This window comes from Natrix helvetica (genome assembly GCF_964273705.1).
Source record: "Natrix helvetica genome assembly, chromosome: 9".
In the NCBI taxonomy this organism is placed as follows: Eukaryota; Metazoa; Chordata; class Lepidosauria; order Squamata; family Natricidae; genus Natrix; species Natrix helvetica.
In genome coordinates, this window is record NC_138560.1 from 9,707,500 (window position 1) to 9,726,232 (window position 18,733).

The 18,733-nt window shown below is 40.1% G+C and overlaps 2 protein-coding genes across 2 annotated transcripts; one reads left to right on the forward strand and one right to left on the reverse strand.

The window, feature by feature from the left end:
- Positions 1-1,405: 1,405 nt before the first annotated feature.
- ATP5IF1 (ATP synthase inhibitory factor subunit 1) lies at positions 1,406-3,787 on the reverse strand. Its single transcript, XM_081961897.1, has 3 exons — positions 3,628-3,787; positions 3,356-3,468; positions 1,406-1,652 (listed from the first exon to the last, which is right to left on the reverse strand). The coding sequence occupies exons 1-3, from the start codon at positions 3,718-3,720 to the stop codon at positions 1,511-1,513; spliced, it is 348 nt and encodes a 115-aa protein (XP_081818023.1). The 5' UTR covers positions 3,721-3,787; the 3' UTR covers positions 1,406-1,510.
- A 2,579-nt stretch (positions 3,788-6,366) lies between these two features.
- On the forward strand, positions 6,367-17,767 carry DNAJC8 (DnaJ heat shock protein family (Hsp40) member C8). The gene is made up of 9 exons (XM_081961896.1): positions 6,367-6,521; positions 8,639-8,740; positions 9,581-9,637; positions 10,615-10,681; positions 10,892-10,986; positions 12,362-12,433; positions 13,108-13,199; positions 14,627-14,702; positions 16,969-17,767. The coding sequence occupies exons 1-9, from the start codon at positions 6,453-6,455 to the stop codon at positions 17,089-17,091; spliced, it is 753 nt and encodes a 250-aa protein (XP_081818022.1). The 5' UTR covers positions 6,367-6,452; the 3' UTR covers positions 17,092-17,767.
- The last annotated feature ends 966 nt before the right edge of the window (positions 17,768-18,733 follow it).

The window sequence follows — 18,733 nt, forward strand, 5'->3', positions numbered from 1 at the left end:
GAGTTTGTATCGATTGTTTTCCCCGTGTATTATTGAGATTGAAGCTGAAGAAGTCATTGACAGGTATTGATGGAGGTGCTGACCAAGAAGCCAGGAGACTGAATTTTAGGCCCCCCATGAAAACCAGTTGGGAATTATCTCTCAGTCCAACCTATTTTACAAAGTTGTGGGGAAATACAAAGCAGGATTATTAAATATTGTATGTTCACTGTTTTGAGTTATATGTCGTGTGTGTGTGTGTGTGTGTGTGTGTGTGTGTACACACGGAGAGAGGAGAGAGGATGGGATACAATCTAAGAGGCTGCAATGGTATTTTTCCTCGATGCTGTGTTCATTGGTGTATCCTAATGACAGATTAGATCCATATTTTAAATTATTATATTAAAATATAGGTAATGTTTCTGATCATTTTTTCATAATCACTGTGCATTTGGTTAACCATTTTATCTGTAAAATAAACAAGTCTATCTGTAGCCTTCATTTTAGATTATCATTATTACAGATTTTTGGCTTTAAAATATAAGATATTCTAGTTAATTTTCCCTCTAAATTTATTTAGATACTAGGTTTTTATGCTGCCCATCTTGTTTAGAATCCTTAAGACTTTTCATCACCTTTCTTCTCTTTGGAGTCGCACTACAAGGACAGAGATTTTTTTTCATTTAACTTCTAGGTTGATAAACTAACTATAACTGCTAATAATGCTTGAAGGTTATTCTGCCCCAATAAATGATTACTATTTCCACATATACAAATAATAGCTTCTGTAATGTGAAAGATCACTTTGCCTCTAGAATTATACAGCCTTGAAAATGCTCAGCATGCTGAGCATTAAATGTGCTCAGAAGTCACTCTTAAAATTCTGATTTGCTAATATTGTTAAATATTTTTATCAGAACAGAATACAAAATTCTACATAGTCAAGAATATGTGTTGTACGTCTAAGTTTTGTGTGTGTGTATTTTATATGTTTGTTAATAAAATATTTTTTAAAAAATATTTTAAGCTTTACTTTGTACCTGAACTAGCTTAGTACCATATTAAAATTCATTATATCAGATGGCTAAACTATCTGCCATTTTTGTTAGATTACAACATCATTCCTTAGTCCTCTAGGAAATTTGTAAAGAACTAGAAAAAAGTTTATGTAATTCTTCCCCTCCCCTCCCAAAATCTCTCAATTCCCTCAACTTGCTTTGGACAAGAACAATTATCCATTCTTGGAGAGAAGACACTGTAAGAATATACTTTCAAGCAATAGGGAAAAAATAGTGGCCCTTCTGAAACTCAGCTGGCAAATTTTTAATCATATATTTCTTCCTTTCAAAAATCATGATTCAAGAAATACCTATCCATGATTACATAAGTACTAAATATTTTCTAGAGAAGACACTGACTATGAAGATAGAGTGAATTGTTTATTTCACACTATGGTAAGAATCAAATCCTGGGCATTCACAGGGACCATTTTCAAAACAAGGCCAGATACCACATCAATAATAGCAGCAACTTAATCATCATCTTTAAGATTCTTGATCTTGTACTTATGACGTTCAATTTCTTTCTGCAGACGCTCTATTTCTTTCTTATGGTGACCTATTTCCTCTTCATGATGTTTTCTTAGATTTGCCAACTGTTCTCTCTCTCTCTCCCTGAAAAAATAATAGGATAAATAATATATATTATTGTCATTCATTCAAACCTCAGCTAAAATGTCGTGAAAAATAATGGCACATCCTTCACTTCAAATTGCAGTCCTTACAACATTTACTAATGACTATCTACCTCACAAGTTATCCCATTGCTAATTAGCAAACATATTAATATAAAGGTGGTCTGGCTAATTTAGAACAGTAATAACTTCATTTAAGTTATTTGCTATTAACTATTCCACCTTTCCTTTTACAAACTCAAGGGTTATTTCCCCCATGCCTCATAATTTGGGCATGCAAAACATTTAGGTTCAAGTTTGCTGTTCAAAATTCCATGAAATATTCTGCTTTCAGTAGAATTGCTTTTTCAGCATATCAAGCATTCAGGGATTTAGCTGGGGGAATATTTGTCCGGATGGACATGAAATGCAATAATTGGAGCATGAGGAGACCTCCAAATCAATCTAATACTAAATTTGTATGACATGCCAGCTATGTTGCCCTCTGAATGAGCAAGGGAGAAACAAATGGGGGAAATATGTTCCCATTTGATAAATTAGTATGAATAGTTAACAGTTACTTCTCTTTAGATCTTTCACTGTGTTCAGATGTTTAAAGCAGTTCTCATGCATATAGATTTTCTCTTTAAAATAAATCCATATAAATAAATTGATATTATCTCCCATATTACAGAAGTGAGTATTGGGAATAAGATACCTACAACATTTTATAGCAGAAATCAGATTCAGGATTAGTGATGTTTATGAGTTTAGGTACCCTTTAGTAATTACAGGAGTAAATGATTTTTTCTCTCTCAAAAAATGAAGTCAGTCTATATACTGGTATCTCCCAATCCTAATTTTATTACAACTGTGAGATAGGGTTGAATGGAAAATGTTTGGCTCCAAAATAAAGTCCATTGTCCCCTTGAGATGAATTATCAGTTGGCTACCTGGACACATCCATATTTTCTTGGCAACAACATGGAATTAGTTTTCACACTCTTTATTTGCTGTTTCAGAGCTAATCTTTCTCATTTCACAGCCAAAGGAATATGGCTGTATCACCATTACTAAAGGAAGACCTAACTTGACTTTGGATCCAGCATCTTCCAACTTGCCTTGTCATCCATAATATTTATATATAAGACTGTTGTGCAACATTAGAGGGGAAATGCAGAGGGACTCAGGTTTAAATCTGCTATCACACCAGGGAGACCTGGGTTCAAATGTGCCATCAGCCACAGAAGTCCTGAGTGAGTTTGGGACAAACTTTCTCAGACTTCCCACTACACAATCCTTTACTACTAAGAAAAATCAGAAGTGGAAATGCATTGCATACCATCTTGAATTTCCAAAGGGAAAGCAGGTCAGAAATTGAAAATGTATCACTAAATCTAAAAAAAGACAAAGTCACTAAAATACAGTATGGGGGAATCTAGAGAATACCCTAGTTCAGGGGTCCCCAAACTTGGCAACTTGGAAGTGAAGTCCACAAGTCTTAAAGTTGCTAAGTTTGAACACCTCTGCCCTAACTAGATGAGGGTAAAACGGAAGCCCATCCGTTGTTTCAGCCCGTGTGAACCAGGGTCCTATGTTCAACCTTCATCTGTTTTTCTTGTCCCGACGTGACATTCCACGGGTAAATCAACTGGCTCGCTAACTCGTGTTTAACGCAATGTGTGAATGCAGGCATAACCATACCTGAAGTAGCGCTCCTCCTCAGCCGCTTCCCGTTTTCCAAATGCGCCGCCAGCTGAACGGATGGATCCACCGCCACCACCGCCTTTTCCAGCACCTTTGCCGAGTTCACCCAGCTCACGAAGGGAGGGAAAAAAGGAGGCCTATATTAAGACGCCTCCGCCTTTGCCTCCAGCACCTATTCAGTCCCGCCCGACTCCCCTTCTCAACGAAGACCTTCCACAGGCCTTGCTGCCCCGGAGGCCCTGCAACCGGACCACCGATAACGACGGTACCTGATCGGAGCCGGAGCTCCAGGTCCGCTGCTGCTGAGGTAAAGCCATCACTCCCCGCAACCCAGATCTGAACACCGCACCAACAGCAGCCATCTCAGCTCTGTCCTTGGAGGTGGATGGATGGGTGTGTTTGGTTGCTGGAGGAAGAGGAGGGGCGAAGTGAAGTGCAGGCCAATCGGAGGAGAAGAAGGAAAGAACGAGGCCAATCAGAGCCACGCAGGAACTATACAGACTAGGTCGTTCACATTTTGAACTTCCGTCTTCCCAGGGAGCTGCTCTAGGACACGTTTGTCTATGGAGAGGCGTGACCTAAAAGGATCCGCCCCTATTCTTGGCTTTCCGGGATAATGTTCTGACACTGACTGTAAACATAGAAATGTGTAGCGTGTGGACTTACTAATCAAAAGCTATGAGTATTATTATTTTTTGCCTATTGGGAGATCTTAATCTTTCCTCGTTTTTGAACAATGGGAAATATTGCTTTCAATCCTTGAAAAATAATTAAATTAGGCTTGAGCGGTCTGCTTGCAAGGGATTGTCTTTCCGTTAGCAAGTCGATCTTTACTCGTTTTTGGGTCCTGCGTTTTTACCAAGCACTAAAGGAAAAAATGAAGCCGTGGCTGAGATATAATGCAAAACAGACTGAGCTACAAGGGCATCAAGCACTTTTTAGCTTATTATGTGCCGAGAATATGTGTGGCTAGTTTATGGATCAGTGTTATACCATCTGGAAAAATGAGATAATCTGATAAAACAGCTGAATTAACTACAGTCAGTGGATAAGCATATGGTGCAAAAAAAGCCCCGGAGGGATATTGATGAGTGTATATCAAATGGTTTATTACAACTGTCTCATAATTTGCTTTTTTTTTTCATGGTTATCTTTGTGCATAGAGTAAGTACACCACATAAACTGGCTGCATTATACCTCAGCATGGAAGACTCCTAAGATTTAAGCCAGTTTTTTCAACAATCCACTGCTGAAATGATCCCGCCCCCAGTAAATAATGGCTCAACGGCCCTTGTCAATATATGCCTAGCATGTCTTTTCAGTAATAAAACAGGAGCGCTATACATACCACCGTTTTTTAAACTGCAAAATGCAGATTGAAAATATTTTTCATGCAGTAATGCTAATATTGAACAACAATACGTTTGAGGCAGTGGTGGGTTTCAAAAATTTTTAGAACCTCTTCTGTAGGTGTGGCCTGCTTTGTGGGAACGCCTTCTCAACCACGTGACTGGGTGGGAGTGGCTTGGCAGTCATGTGACTGGGTGGGCGTGGACAACTTGTAAAATGTGAAGCTCATTTAACAATGCTCTTGCTTAGCAACCAAAATGTTGGCTCAGAAACTCTGGCATTTGAAGCACGCAAGTCTTAAAGCTGTCAAGTTACAAGACCCTTGCACCCCTAACCCTTTAGAAAAAAACCCCCAGGGATGTTCAAACTTGACAGCTTTAAGACTTGTGGACTTCAACTCCCAGAATTCCTCCTCCAGTCATGTTGGCTCAGGAATTCTGGCACTGAAGTGTGCAAGTCTTAAAGCTGTCAAGTTACAAGACCCTTGCACCCCTAACCCTTTAGAAAAGAAATCCCAGGGTGTTCAAAGTTGACAGCTTTAAGACTTTAAGGTTTAGCTAGGACTCTTAGAGGCGGGCGGGGCGATTGGTGAGCCAGCCAATCAGTGAGCAGTGGGCGGGGCAAGTGGGGGGCGGGGGGAGGGAGTTGGAACCGGTTCTAAATGGCACGGTAGATTTGTGGAACCTCTTCTATAGAAGAGGTTAGAACTTGGCAGGAATCCACCCCTGGTTTGAGGGTTTGTAACCAAAGAGATCCAGCTTGAAATTCTTACCTAGTTAAACTTGGGAGTGGGGGGGATATCTTAAGACAGAGCTCTGCCTTTAAGTTTACCCTGCCCACAGAATTGTGCAGAACAGTGTTTCTCAACCTGAGCATCTTTAAACTGTGTGTCTGCGGAGACTCGTAATCACCCAGGTCATGGTTGTCCCAGAGATCCTTTTTCAAAAGGCAACCGGACTTGTGTTTTTCCTTGAACTCCAAAACGCGCTAGCTACGGCATTTTGGGAATTGGAGTCTACACAGCTAAAAGTTACCGTAGATGAGTGTTTCTCACCTTGGTGACTTTAAATCCTGTGGACTTCAAGTCGCCAAGGTTGAGAAACACTGCCGTAGATACAGATACAGATTAACAGAGTTGGAAGGGGCCTTGTAGGTCATCTAGTCCAACCCCCTGCCCAAGCAGGAGACCCTACACCATATTTGACAGATGGCAGTCCAGTCTCTTCTTGAAAGCCTCCAGGGATGAAGCTCCCACTACTTCTGAAGGCAACTTCTGTTCCATTGATTGATTGTTCTCACTGTTAGAAAATTTCTCCTTATTTCCAGGTTGAATCTCTCCTTGATCAGGTTCCATCCATTATTCCTTGTCTGTGCTTTGGAAAAAAAGCTTGCCCAGCTAAGTTGAGGAGGTTTGAGAAACACCAGTGAGGAGGATAAAAGAAGAAAAGGGAAATGACTAGGGGTCCTTGTGAGAAATATTTCTCCCCCCCCCCCCAAAAAAAAGGCGATGAAAAAAATTAAACCCAATAATGGTTCCGTTGTGCCTAAGCGAACCGGGAATAGAACTACGGGAAAAGGACGCCGGGCTAAGAGGCATCTCAACCTCGGCGCTCTGGCCCTTTAAGAGATTCCCTCCCACCCCCACCCTCGGAAAGGCAGGCGTTGTGGGTCACGTGACGGTGGCCAGGCGGCGTCGGTCGCGATCAGGTGGAAAGGGCGCGCGGCGGGTCACGTGGTACCAAAAATGGCGGCTCCGGGCGAGCGAGAAGTGGAGGGCTCGGCTGAGGAGGCGTTTCTCACCTTCTACACGGAGGTACCGCGAGCCCGTCCCCGTCCCCCGAGCCCGAAGGGAGGCCTTGTCCTCCTGCCCGCTTCGGCCGATCCCAGGAGGCTGGGGCCGTTAGTGGTTTTCCTCTAGCCGGGATAGGCTTCTCCCTTCGCGTCAATTTTCTTGCCGGTTGTCTTGCCGGTCCTTCCTTCCCCGGCTCGGCTCTTCTTTTCCCGGCCTCACTTCGGGTTGAGAGGGTGGGAGAAGCGTTGAGCTTGCTACGCGCGGAGACGTGGTGGGGGTGGGGGTGAAGGAGCCTTTCAAGGCGCGGTCAATTGCCGGGCCCAAACAAGCCGGCTTCTCACCTTTCAGGGGTTTTGCCTTCCTGCCCCGTCGTCGCCATTCGTTACCCTGGCTGGGGAGAATGGAAGTTGTAGTTTGAAGGGCGCTCGGGGCCGATCCCTGCCGGGATTACGGTTGGCGGGGAGCCTGTTAAAGGGAAATTAGGTAGAAAAAGAGAAAGGGACAAGGGAGAAAGACGAGGGAATCCCGTCACTTGCAGTAACTCGGTATGTCTAGTCTAATGAAAAGAAGGACCAGAGGAGACATGATAGCAGTCTTCCAATATCTCAGGGGCTGCCACAAAAGAAGAGGGAGTCAAGCTATTCTCCAAGGCACCTGAGGGCAGGACAAGAAGCAATGGGTGGAAACTAATCAAGGAGAGAAGCAACCTAAAACTAAGGAGAAATTTCCTGACAGAAGAATTAATCTTGCCTCCAGAACTTGTAAATGCTCCAACGCCAGAAGTTTTTAAGAAGATGTTGGATAACCATTTGTCTGAAGTGGTGCAGGGTTTCCTGCCTAAGCAGGGGTTGGACTAGAAGACCTTAAAGGTCGCTTCCAACTCTATTCTATTCTATTCTATTTCACTTGATTGTAGGAGAGGAACAGAGCAGCCAGTTTTCTTATTTTACATCAAATTCTTTTCTTGGAGCCACAGGGTTTAAATCTGATCCTTATTCTTTCATTGCTCATAAGACAGGCATTCGATCAGAAATATATGAGTCACATTTATGTGATGACATATTAACATTTGCTCTGCAGTCACCTGTGGAAGTTCGGCTTTGTCCTGGGGACTTTGGCCCAAACCACTATGGCTCCTAATGTGGTTTCCAACTGCATCATTCTTTCAATCCTTTTTTTTTGGTCCTGATCTTCCTGCTCCTTCACTTCTTTGTTTTCTGCTTGATCTCTCACACATCCTTTTGGGCTGATATTGGTTCAGTTTTTCTTTCAAACCAAATCTCATTTGATAGGTAGCACAACTTTAGGATTATAATATAATTGGCTTGTAATTTAATCACTTCATTGACTATTACAGCAACAGTAGTAAGAGAACAGTGTGCAGGTTGTTTGCTTTTGAGATAGCTTCCCATTCTGCAAAAATTATGGATTTTTAAATCTTGGAAAGTGTACATGGGGCTAAATGTAAATCTGCCTTTCTGTTATATTTTGCTCTATGTTCTTTTGTTTATTTTTTATTAAACATTATACCACGTTCAACCGGCATGGCCTCTTAGAGAACTTCAGAAGAGGAGAACGGTCACAACTGTAATAATCAACATATTTTATCCTGTTGCATATATAATCATAACTGGGTTTGGACACCAATAGATGGTAGCAAAGAGTTAGGTTATCTGTCTCTCTGATGCCATCTAGTGATTCTCTGGTATAGCTAATATCCCTATTGAAATATGAAATAAATTGAAAATAATATAATCAGATACATTTATATAATTCTGTTATGTTTATTCAATGATTTAATTCAGTTGGGTTTATTCAGCGTATTTAATTCATTGAGTCACTCTCAATGAAGTGTACATCATAGTCTTCCCTAACAGTGTCTTCCAAAAGTGTTGAGCAATAGTTCCTATTATTCCCAACATTTTCCTATGAAGTTTTATGTCAGTGTTGTGCCTTAATCTAGCTGACTTTATCTCCGTTCACAAGATATATTGTCACAATTAATTGAGGCTTTTTGGATTAACCAATTTTTTAAAATTTGTATCCCACCTTTATTACCCAACACATCTTCCGCTTCCTATTTTCCCCACAATTATCTGGTACAGTTCTGGTTATTAATGATGTCCTAATTTCTACAGGTAAAGCAAATTGAAAGGCGAGATTCTGTTTTGACTTCAAAAAACCAGATTGAAAGGCTCACTAGGCCTGGAGCCTCCTATTTTAATCTGAATCCCTTTGAGGTATGTTTAAATTTGTTTTCTTTATTCATTGTCCTATCACTGAAAGGCTTTTTTTTGTATAGATCCAGTTACTTGAAAGAGATATGCAAACTAGCATGGTCCATTCCTGGAATATTCTGTATATGTACCATTTGGTTTTGCACACAACTAATTATTAGCTTGTGTCGTAACATTCACTTGTGGTAAACTTTTACATTGGCATCTTTTAGTTGCTTGTTGTCGTAGTGGATCATTTCTTTAATATATTTGAGAATCTGATAATTTTCTTTTTGAACCTAAGGTTTACTCGTTCTTTTATATCACAAATGGCACCACTCTTGATTCCCTTTAGAAATGAATCGGTGAACTAGCAAGAAGTATCCCTAGTTATTTAGGCATTCACTCTAGACATGTAGTATGTTTTGCTGCCGAATAAGAATCCACCCCACCCATTTAAATTCATGGACTCTTGCATTTGTGTCTTGCTGGTTCACTAGAGTTATTTTTCAGTTGCTAAGTGTGCTGGAAGGACACATGGGATTGTAACAAGTGGCAGTATGAAATGATACTCTTCAGACTGCCAAGAATCATGTTTTCCAGTACTTTACTCTTTTTGCTAGTTTTCCATCTTCATCTCAGCATTTGATAACCACTGAGTGTGCCTAATTGTTGCTGGATGGCTTTTTGAGATTACTCCCTGAAGAATTTCCCTACTGAACGATTTTGGCTTTCTACTTTCTTGATGATCTTAAAAGTTTCTGGAGCATGGAGATAACTCATTTCATGAATAGTGCTGTTTTGTGTGTTTTCTAAGCAGGACCTTTATTTATTTTTTTAAAAATCACTTTTGGACTTTTTCAGGTACTGCAATTGGATCCTGAAATCACCGATGAAGAAATAAAGAAAAGATTTCGTCAGGTATATGGCTTCTACAGTTTGCATGGAAACTGTACATGGAAGAGACCCTCTTGGCAGTTGTAGGGAGCGATACATTTATTTGAGAACTGCAGCTCACTGTTTCATTGAATATATGCAACATGCTAACTAAGTTTACAAAGTGCTTTGTAATGTTACAGAAAAATGCATGTATTTGGGGTTATCCCCAAATGCTCTTATTTGAGGGATTAAATTGTTTCATTACTTTGAAAGATCATTCAGTAATCAATGCAGCAGGAATAGGCAGAAGATTAGATAGATAAGCATCAAGCATATAATAAAAGAGGAAACCAAAGAATAATTCACCAGGTTATGATTTGGCAAAGAAATGTTTGGTAACTATTATGCAGACTTTTTGTTTGTTTCTGTTGTATTTTTACTATGTATTTTACAAAATTCCCAAAGTAGCAACCAATTGGAGTGACCTACAAATAAATATTCAATTCAATTCAATCTTTATTATGGTCACAGACTCCCCCCACTTCTCATTTCATTTCCCAAGCAGTTAGCAATACTGTTCTGATAGTATTTGTTTTGTTGACAAAATTTCCTCCACAGCCATGCAATCTAGAAACTTGGGTCTGAATTTGGATATTTTGTACTGAAATCACAAATATGAGCACCTAAATATATTTTTATAGGTGTGTTTTTCTAAGGTGTTTAATGGTGAGATTGCTAGAATATTCAGCATTATAATATTGAATAAATCACATAGATGACCAATATACTGGTGTCCTTTTAAAAAATTAGTATGATGCCAATACCTCTGAAAAATACCTGCAATGTTTCTCTAGCTATATAGCATTGAGGAAATTGGCTCAATGAAATTGAGAATTTAGGGAGGTTTTGTCCCAGAAGTAGGTAACTAGGAATGTTTGTTTATTATAATTGCAAAGAAAGGCTTGGCTTATATGATTATTTCCTATGTTTTGATATGTCTGTGTTCTTTCATTATACAGTTATCCATCTTGGTCCATCCTGACAAAAACCAAGATGATCCTGAAAGAGCGCAAAAGGCCTTTGAAGGTACTTCCCTGTTTTTTCTAGGCTCAAGATTTCAGACATTAGCAGTGTATCCAATAGGTAATAGGCTATTCTGATGTTAGCATGTAAAGACAAATTACATGTTGCCTTTTTTGCTAGATCCCAAAAAACAAAAATGCTTTTATGTTTTCTCTAGTAGTATAGATTTTCCAAGTTGTGTGAATGTGCTGATAGAGATGTTTTGTTTGTCAGCTGTTGACAAAGCATACAAGCTGTTGCTGGACCAGGAACAAAAGAAGAGAGCCTTGGACGTGATACAGGCTGGAAAGGAATATGTGGAACACGTTGTAAGTATCGCACGTGGCAGCCAGCCTGTGTTCCAGGGGGAGAGGTGTGAACTACTGCAGTTGGCATCTGTCTGCGTATTGCTTACACTGAGAATTATATATGTTTAAATTATTTCACAGCTTACCTATATTTTATTGCACCGCAATTTTGATGAAGATTAACTGTGATTAGAAAAAGAATTACACATTGTAAAGAATATATTGTGAATGTTAACATCTGCTTTTAAACTTTTAGAATCCAGTGAATTTAGATTGGAAGATATCTGAAAGATTAATAAAGTGATTGGTCTAATAATGTACACTTACTTCAAGTTTTCTCTTAAAATTCTGCAAAGAAGTGCAGCTGGGAATGTTGAAGAAAATAAATAGATGTTCAGAGTTTTAGTATGTTTCACACAAATTATTAATCTTGGAAGTTGTTAAATGTTTATCAGTAGCTTCAGTTTGGCTTGCCTGTATCTTTTTGTTGTGTGTTGTTTCCAGTAAGAAAGAGACTGTTCACTTTCTTGCTATTCACATGGAAGAAATAAAGCTACTGGTCTTTCAGTGCTGCCTTGTTTGCATCCCTTTTCAGTTTGTGAAGAATAACAACTGATGTTACACTGTGGCAGATGTCTTCATTATCTTCCAAAGCCTTCAGTAACCCAAAGATGTCCTTATAGATGGAGGAGTGGTTAAAACAATCAAAAAACGAATGACACAAAAGTTGATGCTTTTTTACTTTTTTACACACACATACACACACACACACACACACACGGAAGGGACTCAGTGGCTAAGACGCTGAGCTTATTGATCAGAATATCGATCAGCAGTTTAGCAATTCAAATCCCTAGTACCATGTAACAAAGTGAGCTCCCATTACTTGCCCCAGTTTCTGCCAACCTAGCAGTTCAAAAGCACGTAAAAAATGCAAGTAGAAAAATAGGAACCATGTTCGGTGAGAAGGTAACAGTGCTCTGTGTGCCTTTGGCGTTTAGTCATGCCGGCCACATGACCACACAGACGTCTTCGGACAGTGCTGGCTCTTTGGCTTTGAAACAGAGATGAGCACTGCCCCCTAGAATCGGGAACGACTAGCACATATGTGCAAGGGGAGCAGTTATTCTTGTTCAGATAGTAGCATACACATCTGGGTAGAATTAAGTTCCATCAAGAATATATCTCTCTTGTCATACTGGGAAAGTGATCATGTGATATATTTCTTTCTACAGGCATTCAGATCCTAACAAGTAAATAGACTAGCGAAAATTATGCTTATGAGAGTGGTTTGACCAAGACTTTTGATGTTAGAATGAGCTAGCACAATACCGTACTATGAAGTTCTGACATGCTCTGCAGCTTCCGTGTTCCTTATTTGTGAAATCTCTTTTAGGTAAAAGAGAAAAAGAAACAATTAAAGAAAGATGGCAAGCCAACCGATGTAGAAGAAGATGATCCACAAATAGTAAGTATGACCAGTTCATATTTCCAGGAATGAAATTCACCTAGTCCTAGACAATACCTTCCTTTATTTGGATCAATATTTGCACCACATTTTGAGAAGTTTTGGTTTGGTTCCAGACCCATAAATATATCTGTTACTCCTCCTCTCTTGCATTCTTTGAATTATATTTTATTACACATTTAGTTATCATTGCCAAACTAGAATGTGTTTGTATTCTTCATATTAATAATCCTGCAAATATTTATGCAATATTTATGTAAATTATTCTGGGATGTGCTAGTGATATAATGTTTCAAGCTTCTTGGATGAGAAGCAAAATATCTTTAAGGACAAAACAAAGAAGTCCAGGTGCCATTTGGAAAAGCACCTTCGGGACAACCATGACCTGGATGACTGGGAATCTCCATAGACATTTAGTGATACAATGGTTGGTGGCAGGCATAGCATAAGGGCATAGCTGGGGGGGCTCTAGACTTCCTCTAGCAGTTCCCAGTTGCTTCATGATAGTTTGACTACATCTAGTATATAACCTCAAGCCTAGCCTCTGGGTTAGTATTAGTTTATTATGATTTGTTCCTGGAAGACAGCGGGTCTTTTTATTTAGCCTCAGGATTAATGTTTTACTGAACTGTAGCTGAGCTGCAACGTTGGTGCTGAATCTCTGTTTCTTTCAGTTCAAGCAGGCAGTGTACAAACAGACAATGAAACTCTTCGCAGAGCTCGAAATTAAAAGGAAAGAAAGGGAAGCCAAGGAAATGCACGAAAGGTAGGACACAATGCTGGCTTGCATTGAATGCTCTGAGGTTAGACGTTCTGGTGGACATAAAAAGGCTTGATGATTGACAGTGACAGAAGACTGCTTAAATGGAATTCTTTATCACAATACTAAAACAAACCTACACAGTGAAGCATCTGGGGAGGCAGGCTCTTACTGAGACGTGGGGCTGGGAGGCAACAAGCTGTGAATGGCTTGGGTTAGGGTCTGCTATCGCTAAGCAATATCACATGACATTGTACTTTAGGACTGCATCACTTAGTGATGGAAATTTTGGTCCCAATACTGTTGTAACCATGAGGTCTACTTATACTCACTTTCTAGCGCATATGAGAAATTATTCTTCTAGGTCCGGGATGGCCAACCTATGGCACGCGTGCCACAGGTGGCATGCGGAGCCCATTTGTCAGGGCACACAAAGCGTTGCCCTGTCAGCTGGGCAGCGCACATGCACACGCTGGCCAGCTGAGTTCAGCCTTTTTAAAAGCATTTTTTGCTCTTCCCAGGCTCCAGAGGCTTTATAGGAGCCTGGGGAGGTTGAAAAGAGCCCCCCACCCCCCACCATCGCTGTTCTACGTCAAACTTGAAACTGCCAGAATGAAGCCATTTTCCTGGGTTCATGGCAAGCAGTAAGATCAAATAGGTACAAAATGCCAGCTAAGCAAAGTGAACATTTACAGTAAATGTAGCACAGTGTTTCCAGCTCACTTGTGTGACACAAAGATTGTGATCATTTATTGCTGATACATTGTGAGTGACAAATGTAGTTGTATAGATTCTCTCTCGGGCAGGTTTGTGTATCTTATTGTGCCTCTTGTGTATCATAGGTGTTTTGTAATATGCTTTACAGATTTCCTTCCTTTATTGTGGGCAAATTCTGTCTTGAGGGATTCAGTGAAGGTTAAGGCAACCTAAGACTCATTTGTGTAATGCAAGTTCCTTTAAGGAGTAGAAACTTTCTTTAGAGCCCACTGAACAAGGGCTTAGAAATGTATATTGAATTGTGGCCTCCTATATTTTTAAGCCATAGCTGTATGTTGAAAAATATAGTAATAAAAGTTGACAGAGGGATTGAATAGGAGAAGAAAATACTTCCGGTAATTGTGTTCCCATTGCAATGTCTAAATATTGGCTCCAGGGGGTGATCTGTGTCTTTAGCCCTGGGAGGAGAGAATTCTTAGTTTCAGTTCCCAAAACCTTTGTTTTAGGCTTTTCTTAAATTCTCAGTTCATCCCGTCTTCTTAGGCCAAAACCAACCAGGGAAGCCCCAAAAGCCATTATCCGCCAGGTAACATGGCAGTTGTAATCTAAAATATGGATGTCAGATTAGGGAACACTAGATGAAATTGACTTGTGATCTCTTCTGCTCTGTCTAGCAAACATAATGCTAACTTTTCCTCTCTGGGTTTTTGTTCTAGAAAAAGACAAAGAGAAGAGGAAATAGAGGCCCAGGAGAAAGCCAAGCGTGAGCGAGAGTGGCAGAAAAATTTTGAGGTAACCATAGCTGTGCATCCTTTGGGGTTCAAATTGGAGTTTCAGCAGTCTGATTTTAAAACTTACAGAGTGGTATCTCAGTCCTCATCAGTAATTTGTTCCAAAAGACATGTAAAACCAATGAGAGAACCATGTGACCCGCTATTTCCGCAGGAAGAAATAGCGAGTCAAGGGGCAGCTGACATCAGCAAGTTCTTCCTTGCCTGTCTACTACCGGGAGAAAGACGAATGCCGGGACAAGATTTCTGCTTCAAAATGCATTGAATACCAAATTCAACGAGTTTTGAAGCAATTGAATGCCGAGTAATGACTGCATTTTGTAATAAGTGTCACACTTTGCCTGAGTAAAATGGGCTTAGGTGATTGAGGTTCCCAAAACTTGGGGATCATTATGCATATTTTCAGTTATGATCGTGCATTGCCAGCTCACCTCAGGAAGTGGGGATTGCTCATCTTTTGCACAGTCAGCCACAAACATCCTGATTGCAAAAGCCAGTCTGGTAAAGAGTTGCCTTATACCAGTGGTTCTCAACCTGTGGGTCGGGACCCCTTTGAGGGTCGAACGACCCTTTCACAGGGGTCGTCTAAGACCATTGGAAAACACATATTTTTGAAAAAATACGGAAAACATAAAAGAATTTTATGGTTGGGGGTCACCACCACATGAGGAACTGTATTAAAGGGTCACGGCATTAGGAAGGTTGAGACCCACTGCTTTATACAGAGATGTGTGGCATAAAAATAAAAGGAAAGTGATGTGTCCAGGAATTTAATGCAAAGCAGAAGCAGCTCCTGAATTGCATGGCAATTTTCTTTCATAAGCTGATAAAGGTTGAGAAAACTCGGCCATAAATGCAGTGGTAGCGCCTAGAACAAAAATGCCAAAGCGCAGACTTTGACTCAGCATGGATGGTCTTGGTAAAACTAACTGGCATTTTTCCAGCAACAGCAGGTAGTGTCAGGTTAGTTCTTAATGGAAGAATCTCAACAGAAGCTTCTGCAGCTGTCCAGCTGTCCAGGGGCTGGAGATAGCCCAGCTCACGTTGAACATTTTGAACAAAGTGCTGGAGGTCAAATGTATCCTAAACTCTTGTGGAAAAGGTTAAGAAAATTGGTTGTCAAGACTGGTATGTAAAGACCACGCTGATAGACTAATGCTACCCGGTTGTTATTTCAGGAGAAAGTTAACTGATACGGATGGAGTGATTTTAAACAGATGTGGAGAAAATGGACATAGTATTGATTGTCTCAGGGACGTGTCCATTTTGAGACAAGAGGTCAAAAGTAGCCATTTTGTTCTGGGGATATAGGAATTTTCTTTCAACAAGCTTGTTATTAAGGCAGACGAAAACATCTCTTCACTGTCTAACATTTGCAGTTCACGAAGGGTACAAGTAGATCTCGGCTTACAACCATTAATTTAGTGATCGAAGTTACAACAGCACTGAAAAAAATGACTTCACACTTATGAACGTTGCAGCATCCCCGTGGTCATGTGATCAAAATTTGGATGCTTGGCAACTGGTTCATATTTATGAAGGTTGCAGTGTCCTAGAGTTTTGTAATCCCCTTTAGCGACCTTCTGATAATCAGAGTCAGCGGGGAAGCCAGATTCACTCTACAACTGTGTTAGTAACTTAAAAACTGCAGTGATTTGCTGAATAACTATGACAAGAAAGGTTGTGAAAAAGTGGCAAAATTGACTTAACAACGGTCTTGCTTAGCAGCAGAAATGTTGGGCTTAATTGCAGTTGCAAGTCGAGGATTACCGGTACTTTTGAACCAGAGAAAGGATACATGACACTAAAACAGAGATTGGTTTTAGCTTACAGTCTCTCTAGATTTATGCAAATAGATATGTGATTGGGCATAAAGGTCTTTGATTGGAGAAGAAAACCCGTGCCTGTCTAGTGATATAGGAGAAGCAATTAGATTAATTACGTTTAATGGGGCAGGACTATAAAGATAACAGTGTTTTCAAAGAATAAAGAGGCACCATGAAAGTAATTTCTGTCTAGGGAATTATTTTGTGTTGCTTTCACAGAGCTCTGCTTAACTCCCAATGTTTTATCAACTTTCCTTGGCCTTCGAAATGTTTATGGCTAAACTGACAGTTTCCCTGGGGAAGCATCGTTGGTTTAGGGGCTTTTAATTTGAGCCCCTCCCCTCTTACCACCACATTTTTCTTGCAGAGACATTTTATGTTAGGATGTTGACAGGAAATGAAAACCCTAACCCTAACCCTGCTTATCATCTTCATATCCAGGAGAGTCGGGATGGACGTGTGGACAGCTGGAGGAACTTTCAAGCAAATACAAAAGGGAAGAAAGAGAAGAAAAATAGGACCTTTTTGAGACCACCCAAAGTGAAGATGGAGCAGCGTGAATAAGCTGGCTATTCTAGGCTCCTGTGGACACTTGTGTATTACCATGTTTAAGTCTCTCCTTGCTTTTCCAGTAGAATCTTTGTTTTCAGTCTGATTGATTGAAGATCAGAATATTCTAACCTCTGCTTGATTCCCTGAGGTTCGTGGTTGAATTTCCAGGCCAAACCTCCTGCTGCTTTTAGAATCCTTGGCTAAATTAGAAAGGCGCCACCATCACATGTACTTGTAATCCCCGTAATTTAATGTTCTGTATTTCAAGGGTATTGCTGTTCAAATTTGCCACCAGGCCTGTCGCTTGTGGAAGCATTCAATGCAGTATCTCCGTAAGGCAGATCCTGAAACTGGGCCTGGTGTCTCTTCCTGCTCACCTCATCCAGCCGACCATTTTTCATCTCTTTCCACTTGCTAGTGGTGAAGTCTGGAACCTAGAACTGAGTTGCCTAGTTAAGCTTCACAAGAGGTTCTCAAGTCAGCTGCATGGAGCTGATGTTTCTTCTTCTCCCCCCCCCCCCCCGCTCTAATTTCCAACTGTGATCCAGGATTGCAGCTTGGTGAACAGATCGCCTGATTACTAGAACCACCCCCGCCCTCTGTAAATAAAATAATGAATATCTTGCATTGTATATGCAGTTAGTGGCAACGTTCTCTATGTAAAATAAATTTTTACCCAAAAAATTTTCATGGCAGTGCTCAATTATTCCAAAAAGTTGCAGTTCAACTTTATGGTTGAAAGAAACATGTTTTCTCTGTATCTCAGCATACTATGTTTGTTTATTCGTGTCAGAGGCATCACGGTTAAAATAAGGCATACTAAAATATAAAATACAAGATTAAAATATATATAAATTAAATCTAATCCAGAAACTAGCAAGGTATTCTGTTGCGCTGTGTTAATTATTAATTAAGTAGGTTAATATTCATATAGCTTTAACTGAGTCACATACCAACTTTTTGGTCTTTGACCATTACAACACGGCAAATTAAGAATAACACATTTGTTGGTTGATACCCATTTTGGCATATATAGCTTCTGTGATGGCCTAGCAGTGAACCTTTCCTGGGGGTGCCACCTATTTTAGCCCTCTTGTAAAATAAAACCAGGGCAAACCAAGCTTTCCTTACTCTGAATAAATCCTCAATCTCAGATAGGAAGCAAGACTGATCTTTTCAGCGGCCCTAGCCTCCCCTTGTGTTTGGAAGCTTGGATAGAATTAGGATGAAGTTCCTATCTTGAGTGGATGTCACAAAAAAACAAGGTTTATAAGAGTTTATAAAGTAAAGACACAAAGTATGACCTTAATTAGTTTGGTCTATGATCTACTCTATGTGATATTCCCAGTACAAGAACACTATGGTATTTGTTCAGGTATCACAAAGACAAGGCTTAATTCTCAAATGCTTATTCTAAAAATTGCTGTTCTAATAAGGGGGATATTATACCAATTGAATATTGATGCTTTTCAGGATGAAAACAAAGTTTGCTGGAATTCTAGTTTGTATCACGCGTCAAGCGCTTAATACTATAAGGCAAATGCTGAGAGTTGCCATCAGACCAACAATAGAATATTAAAGCATATCTAAAAATAACTGCCAAGTATTTATGGGCTGGTGATGCTTTCTTGGAATACCACGGATCTCTTGGCCA

Bases quoted from the DNA above. Each gene is read 5' to 3' on its own strand.
- ATP5IF1 (XM_081961897.1), bottom strand. From the start codon at position 3,720: ATGGCTGCTGTTGGTGCGGTGTTCAGATCTGGGTTGCGGGGAGTGATG. The intron at 3,469-3,627 runs GTACCGTCGTTA...TCCCTTCGTGAG, and splicing joins GGAGCTCCGGCTCCGATCAG to CTGGGTGAACTCGGCAAAGG. The intron at 1,653-3,355 runs GTATGGTTATGC...TTATTTTTTCAG, and splicing joins GAGGAGGAGCGCTACTTCAG to GGAGAGAGAGAGAGAACAGT.
- DNAJC8 (XM_081961896.1), top strand. From the start codon at position 6,453: ATGGCGGCTCCGGGCGAGCGAGAAGTGGAGGGCTCGGCTGAGGAGGCG. The intron at 8,741-9,580 runs GTATGTTTAAAT...GGACTTTTTCAG, and splicing joins TTAATCTGAATCCCTTTGAG to GTACTGCAATTGGATCCTGA. The intron at 10,987-12,361 runs GTAAGTATCGCA...AATCTCTTTTAG, and splicing joins AGGAATATGTGGAACACGTT to GTAAAAGAGAAAAAGAAACA.